The 8,037-nt window shown below is 37.3% G+C and overlaps 1 protein-coding gene across 3 annotated transcripts; it reads left to right on the top strand.

The window, feature by feature from the left end:
- Positions 1-2: 2 nt before the first annotated feature.
- On the top strand, positions 3-6,695 carry LOC105325320 (solute carrier family 49 member 4 homolog). Of its 3 annotated transcripts, XM_034445481.2 has the most exons (14): positions 3-55; positions 155-241; positions 513-816; positions 919-1,009; positions 1,702-1,865; positions 3,029-3,077; positions 3,188-3,213; positions 3,615-3,662; positions 3,835-3,964; positions 4,116-4,224; positions 4,403-4,470; positions 4,603-4,721; positions 4,964-5,146; positions 5,846-6,692. In XM_034445481.2, exons 2-14 carry the CDS (start codon positions 155-157, stop codon positions 5,959-5,961), a joined length of 1,494 nt encoding a protein of 497 aa, XP_034301372.2. In that variant the 5' UTR covers positions 3-55; the 3' UTR covers positions 5,962-6,692. The 3 variants fall into 3 exon arrangements, with proteins under 3 accessions (XP_034301372.2, XP_034301374.2, XP_034301373.2); XM_034445483.2 differs by lacking the exons at positions 3-55; positions 1,702-1,865 and adding an exon at positions 2,082-2,242 and having other exon boundaries at positions 66-241; positions 5,846-6,695; XM_034445482.2 differs by lacking the exons at positions 3-55; positions 1,702-1,865 and adding an exon at positions 1,517-1,680 and having other exon boundaries at positions 66-241; positions 5,846-6,694.
- The last annotated feature ends 1,342 nt before the right edge of the window (positions 6,696-8,037 follow it).

Below are 8,037 nucleotides of genomic sequence, written 5' to 3'. Positions count from 1 at the left end.
AATCCGGAAAGCTGAAAATCAAAGTCCAATCGCCTATTATTTACATCTATTTAAGGTAAGGAGGTAATACAATACAAATGATGTTAGGTCAGTCTACAGATTCATTACTCTGAGGAAAATAACAAAAGAATTGCATGAAAAAAATGTTTGGTAGATGACAGAGAACAGTGCGAGGATATTCAATACAAGTTCCTCTGAATACATCGCTATGACGGATAAAAAATCTCTCGTAGATAACATGGTAAGCATAAAAACATATGCAAAAAATCTAACAAGTAAACAATTTGTTTTCGATCGAACCTGAAACCTATGATAATTTTTTGGATTTGTTTTAAAGAAAAAAAATATTATATAGTCTCTTATAAACGCGCATAATTAACTTGGTTTTTTGGTATTTTTATCAGTAGTAGAAAACAAAGTAACCGTGTTATATCAACGAAATAGGTCAGTTACTTAATAACAGATTATCATATACACAGATATATTGCAGTCATGAGTATTTATCTTTACAGTCTGTATACCCAGCGGAGGTCACAGTGACTACAACAGATAATGAGATTCGAACCACCATCCAACAGTCACTCATAGATCCCGACACCGAGACGCATGTGTACAAGCGTCGCTGGTACATACTGCTGGCCTACAGTCTCCTAGCGTGCACACAGGGGGGCTACTGGAACACCTGGGGTCCTATTGCCGCGTCATCAGAAGATGCGTTCGGTTGGTCTGACGCGGACATCGCCCTACTGTCAAACTGGGGACCCATTTCATACGTCTTAGCGACATTCGTGATGTCTTGGGTGGTTGATGTCAAAGGTCTCTGATGACGTTTTCGATCTATAATTTTTAAAACATATGATTTCAATCTCAGATAAATGATTTTGGGTCATAATTATAATTAAACGTCGGTATTCTTAGGACTCAGATGGGCCTGTTTAAGTACCGCGATCATGGTAGCCGCTGGTGCTGGTGCAAGATGTATAACAGACCAACCTCCATATGTAAAATGGTACGTAGCATTTTTATCGGATGATATCAAACCTATTTAGATTCCTAGATACGTGCAACTTAGTTACACATGTATTTAAAAAATATCGAAGTAGCTATTCGAACACGTTGTAGCAATATGCATAATATGTCAACCAAACACATCAAATTTCCTAAATACACTCATAGTCGCACATTTAGTATGGTTCTTCTTCCTGCTTATATATTGCAATATGGATATTGCATTTCCTATTGAATTGTGCGCTATATAAAAAAAACCCTCTTAATTATATTCATGTAGAATAGAATATCGAATTTATTCCAAAATTAAGGCCTCCAGAGACGTGTATGATGACTTTATTTTAATTAACATAGAACAGAGAAGTACTGGTCACATTAAGTTATTATCTTAGTGTTCTGTTAAAATATAAAGAGGTCTGTCTTATTTTAAAGCGTTTTACATTTATTTTAAAGTTTGCAATCGCCTACCCTGTCAATATGTAGATCTTCAGCTGAAATACTTTTCTAGGACAGTGAATTTGGGTCAGTTTCTCAATGGCTTAGCTGGCCCCGTTGCTATGGCGGTGCCACCAGTGCTTTCAATTCTTTGGTTTCCCGTGCAACAACGAACAAGCGCTACAGCTTTGGCCGCCTTCCCTAATGGCGTCGGCGTTGCTATGTCCTTTTTATCAGGTAGGATCGCTTTTCTTCCAGGACGGTTAACATTGGTCAGTTCCTGAACGGTCTGGCGGGCCCTGTTGCCATGGGTGTGCCGCCTGCTTTATCAGCGCTCTGGTTTCCGGTCAAAGAGCGCACAACCGCCACAGCTATCGCCACCATTCTAAATGGCATAGGCGTTGGGATCTCGTTTGCGTTGGGTACGTCTTGACTTGTGCAGCATATATGGCAAGAAACACCCAAGAACACTTACAACCTTCAGCCAATGCATATCACCTGCTAGGCTTGAAAATCAAATTAAGAGCACTTGCAACTTATATCAAACAAACCATACACGTGCTTTAATAAATGCAATTCACTGGACAGATGATCACAACAAAATTTCATTTTAACATAATCAGTGAATTCCTCTGCAGGAGCATGAACGTAGGACAAATGTTGAATGGTCTGGCTGGACCGGTCAGCGCCATTCCTCCCGTACTTTCTTGTGGCTGGTTCCCCGCCAGGCAGAGAGTGACTGCCACCAGCATCACTACGTCTGCAGCTTTTGTCGGTATCGCAGCATCCATGGTCTTAGGTACATGTACCTTAACTGTGGTTTTCACTTTAGTTGCACGGCTAGACATTTAGAGCTTATTGAGTGGTTGGGAGTGAGGGAACATATCGAGTCATGGTAAAGTACATTGTACGCATTTCGAAAACCAACACTATTGGTCTTCAATTGGTGATGCCGTGAATGAAAAAATTAAGTTAAATTTCCGTTACAATTATATGCCACTATCTAAAGATATTTCACATCTAACAAAATTATAAAGATTGTCAACAAAGATTTTTTCATACACAGTACAATGATCGTAAAAGTAACATCTATATAAATAATTTATCAATAGGGCATAGCATTGTAACACTGATAAACTATGTTTAACAACACACTGAATGAAACACAAACTTAAACAATCTAAAGACACAATTACAACAGTTTTTCCAAAGTTTTCAATTCCTTAGTTATTGTCTCAAACACTGCTCTACATATCTTTTGCATGACAGTTATTTATTATATACTATAGTATACTTAGTCTATAGTAGTATATGTAACATTGTGAGTGTGATTATAGGGACGTCAGTAGAAAAAAGTAATTTAGACAATTACTGTGTATTTTTGTTCCAGGGTATTGAAATATTAATTCCTATAACCAACATGTCAAGATTCAATATACATGTACATAAGGCACGAAATCACATTGACCTGACATTTTGAAGAGTCATTATTCCACAACCAAACCTTCCTTAATTATTCAGAATCTTTATGCATTTTCCAAGAAACGTCATCAGATTCTTACACTGATTTTGATATACGTTTCAGGTCCTTATATGGTACAAGATCGAATTTCCAATCAAAATATTACAGCGAGGTAAACATATACTGTATTTTGTTTACTCAGAATCCTTGTTCTTTTTTTTTTTTTTATCTTAAATCAATGAGATATTTACTCATATTGTTTCTGATGAATTCTGTTTTCAGTAACTACTCGTCCGCAAATACAACAGGTAAGAGACACAGTCTATAATAAGACCGTTCTTTATTCAAACAATAAAATATCTTCTGTGATTCATGCGGGGTTTGAAGGTAGCGACACTGCAGAACAAATACACATGGGAATTTGAGTCAATCTTGCATCATCATGATTACATGTATTTCGTGCAGTCCGTGATTTTCCTTAGGTTGCTGAAGCTACATGTAAGGTTTCGACCGATCAATAAACTATTTATAGAACTGAATCTGTAGATTTCAGTCCTGTCAGTTTCTAACAGCTGTGAAATTCAATCCATTTTCGTAAGAAGTAGAGGGAATTTTACTAAGTGGATGAAAATTTAATGCGATGAACTTAACCGCGTTGAATAGGATAAGATTTTTAATATATATTTTGAGTTATGAACAATTTTTGCAGAGAGAATATCTCAAGAGAGACACGATATCATGATCTACATGTATGTCGGTAAGTTCATGAATTTAGTTTTTCCGATCATAGAGCTATTACAGAGCCAGAATTTGTCGTTATCAAATTTTGTATAAACGAATTTTGCATTAACTTTAATGCAAAATGTAATAACTCAAAATATAATAACTGAATGTTGACCACAAATGTAGTCAAGGTTCTGGTGTTGTAGAGGCGGCATGGGCTGTCTTTGTCCTGTTACTCATAGTGGTGTACTTCCCGGCAAAACCGCCCAAACCCCCGACACTGTCCGCCTCCGTGGAGAGGATGGACTTCATGACTGGAGCCAAAACCCTCATCAGGTGATTACACTTACAGAATTCCCACCCCCTCCTATTGATATAATAATTGATATAATATAAACGAAAACTTAATCCCCAATATTATGAATACACTGTAGGTCAATGTAATATTACGGTACATGTACAGTATTGTTGTATTTTTCTCTCCCAGAAACGCGAGGTTCTGGGTGATTTGTGCCACGTATGGTATATCCCTGGGAGTGTTTAACTGCTGGCAAAGTGTCCTTGACGTTATCCTGAAGCCACATAAGATTGACGAGGTCTGTAGAAGAGGTTAAAATATATACAAAAGCAATTTATCTTATAAAAAGGAAATAATTAATAGTAAATTCTTGTAATTACTGACTAATAAGAGCTAAGGTCCATCGGTACTAATATTTCATTGACTGATTTCAGCTAAGATCCATCGACGTATACTAAATAAATATGTTATTTCAGAGCGAAGCAGGGTGGCTAGGATTTTATTCCATTTTAGCCGGATGTGTTGGATCTGTAATTTTGGCAAGGTTCGCGCGTTTAATTAATTTTTTTGACCGTTGTTACAAATATAGCAATTGTTTTAAAAAATTATTTTTGATATGGAACTAATGAATAACATCAACATATTTTATACCTCTGTTTTTTCATTTGATATTCAGATTTGCCGACGTGTTTTCGCGCCACATGAAGATGTTCCTATTGTTACTATACATTAGCGGAACCGGATGTTTCGTCTGGTTTACTCTTCTCATCAGTGGAACAATTCCAGAATCCACATGTAAATCAAATAAGTCACATTCAAAAGGAAGCATCGTCTAAGAATAACCATCCTCCCTTTAATTTAATCTCAGCAAGATTCGTCGAGACTGAAAAAATTTCGTCCGTCAATTTTTTTTGTCTCGACGAATCTCGCTGAGATTATCATACTTTAGCGCTGCCTTGTTGAAATAAAACTTATCCGTATTTTTTTTACGCTCTAAGACTGTACACAGCGTGAATTGTGGTCTTTTTTTTTTCAAGATTCATTGTATGCAGCTATCATACTAGCCACACTCCTGCTGAATGCTAGCGTACCGCTGTACTTTGAAATGGCGTGCGAGGCGACGTACCCCGTAGCAGAGGGAATCACCAACTTTGTCCTGACCCTCGTCAATAACATTGGGGGCCTGGTGTTTCTTCTCATCAATATGATCCCCAATATAGGTATAATATTATATTAAAACAATGATGTGATGTCATTCACATGCTCTTGTAATATTTAAAACATTCAACTTTTGCAGTCTGGTGTTGGTGAGAGTAGCATCAGCCTGATATCGATATTACACTACATTAAACTGAGCCGATTCTTTTTATACAGAACTTTATTCCAATGCATATACTATTTTTATATCAATTAAGCAACATGCATGTACAATGGGGTTCAGGTATCCGCGGACATTAGTTGTACAAGAGCTGCACTTGTCCAAAACGAAAGCGTCCGGATGAACGAGGCTCCACTATCTATACATGTACATGTATCATGAATACATCAGGCACGTAGCATCAGGGGGGCCGGGGCCCACTTTTTCTCACCGCAACCAATTTTCTTAAATTTACATATAAAAAATTGAATCATCATAGAGTTGCTCCCCCCCCCCCCTTTTTTGGGAGTATGTAAAAAAAATTGATATGAAAATATAGAAATAAGGAGTGAAATTGAAGCTATAGATATACTACCCCCCCCCCCCCCCCCCTCCAACGGATTAGGATTTAGAAGATTTTGGAAAATTCAAAATCCCCCCCCCCCCTTTTTTTTGCTGGTCAAGATTTTTTGGATGAGTTTGCCCTCCCCCCTCCACTTTCAAAAACAATGCTACGTGCCTGTACATGTATAATTATGTACACATATTGTTGTTTTAAAAGGGACAGCCTGGGAGAACTGGACCTGCCTTGGGGCCATCGCTTCCTGTATCCCCGTCCTGTTCTTCATCAAAGAGAATTATAACCGATTAGAGGTGGACGAAATCAAAAAAGTGTGATCACTTGAGACTGATGCTAGCACAGATGCAATAAGTCATATAATTATGTATTTATGATCGATGTTAAAATTTGTTGTAAAATTGTACACAGTGTAAATTAACAATGCTGTGATTCCCTCAAGAAAACTTGCGGAGGGGACTCTTAACATCAGAGTCACTTGCTTTTAAAAGTTGCGAATTTTTTGTATGAATGGGACTAGAAGCTCGCAATCTAAACTTCCAACGTGATTTAGAGTCTAACTGCCACGGTGCATCAATTTGTATATTTTTATGTGTACTTGTATACCACAGGTGCTTGAGGACAGGATCGACCCCCCTTCCACTCCCCCCCCCCCCGCCCCAATATATAGACCCCCGGGACTTAATTTTTCTTGTATTATATATGTAGAGGGTCTGATTTTTTTAAAAATATTTGTTTTAGGTAATTTGGGGCAATGAATGTATAAATTAGATTATAAATATGTCATAAAATGATAATTTAATAAAAAATAATAATAATAAAGTCCCGGGGGTCTATAATCTTGGGGTGATGGGGGGTCGATCCTGTTCTCAAGCACTTGTGATGTATACCACACTATTTCAATACCCAATCGTTTATGATGCGATACAAGTGTTATTTTGAATTATTATGACATGACATGGTCCTCAACCAAAAGAAATAAAGTTTCACATAATGAAAGAAACAAAAATTTCTTTTATGCGTTTTCTCCAAAATCTTTTTAGATTTAGAAAATGCAATCATCATGCAACACTTCTCTAATATTTTTTTAGGTCACCTGAGTCACTCAGGTGACCTATTGCAATTGGTCTTCGTCCGTCGTCGTGCGTCGTGCGTCGTGCGTTAACAATTTTACATTTTTAACTTCTTCTTGAAAACTACTAGGCCAATCGTTACCATTTTTGGTGTGAAGCATCTCTATGGTAAGAAGAATCTAAATTGTGAAATTTATGGCTCTACCACCCCTGGGGTGCCACGGGTGGGGCCAAATATACAAAAAAAGCCAAATTTTCAAAAATCTTCTTCTCTAATTCAACACATGTGAGGAAAAAACTGAATGCATGGTTATGATGTCCATGAGGCCCTCTACCAAAATTGTGAAATTTATGGCCCCTGGGTCAGGGGTTCAGGCTCTAGGGTGGGGCCAATATGGCCATATAGTAAAAATGTATTAAATCTAAGAAAATCTTCTTCTCTACTACCATATATATTTGTTAAAAACTAAATGCATGATTATGATGTCCATGAAGCCCTCTTCCTAAATTGTGAAATTCTTGACCCCTGGGTCAGGGGTTCAGGCTCTAGGGTGGGGCCAATATGGCCAAATAGTAAAAATGTATTAAATCTTGGAAAATCTTCTTCTCTACTATCATATATATTTGTTAAAAACTAAATGCATGATAATGATGTCCATGAAGCCCTCAACCTAAATTGTGAAATTCATGACCACTCGGTCAGGGGTTCAGGCTCTAGGGTGGGGCCAATATGGCCATATAGTAAAAATGTATTAAATCTTAGAAAATCTTCTTCTCTACTCTCATATATATTTGTTAAATACTAAATGCATGGTTATGATGTCCATGAAGCCTTCTACCTTAATTGTGAAATTCATGACCCCTCGGTCAGGGGTTCAGGCTCTAGGGTGGGGCCGATATGGCCATATAGTAAAAATGTATTAAATCTTAGAAAATCTTCTTCTCTACTCCCATATATATTTGTTAAAAACTAAATGCATGATTATGATGTCCATGAGACTCTCTACTAAAATTGTGAAATTCATGACCCCTTTGTTAGGTGTTCATGCTCTAGGGTGGGGCCAATATGGCCATATAGTAAAAATGATTTAAATCTTAAAAAATCATCTTCTCTACTCCCACACATGTGGGCAAAAAACTGAATACATGGTTATGATATCCACAATCTCCTTTACCTAAATTGTGAAATTCATGGCCCCTGGGTCAGGGGTTCAGGACATGAGGGGGGGGGGCAATATGGCAATAAAGTGTTAATGCATATAATGTTTAAAAATCTTCTTCTCTATTCTCACACATCTGTATAAAAAAAACCGACTAATAATT

The sequence above is a fragment of the Magallana gigas genome, chromosome 2 (genome assembly GCF_963853765.1).
Source record: "Magallana gigas chromosome 2, xbMagGiga1.1, whole genome shotgun sequence".
Classification (NCBI taxonomy): Eukaryota; Metazoa; Mollusca; class Bivalvia; order Ostreida; family Ostreidae; genus Magallana; species Magallana gigas.
Note: the sequence above shows the minus strand (reverse complement) of the source record. Positions and strands in the feature narration are given on the sequence as shown.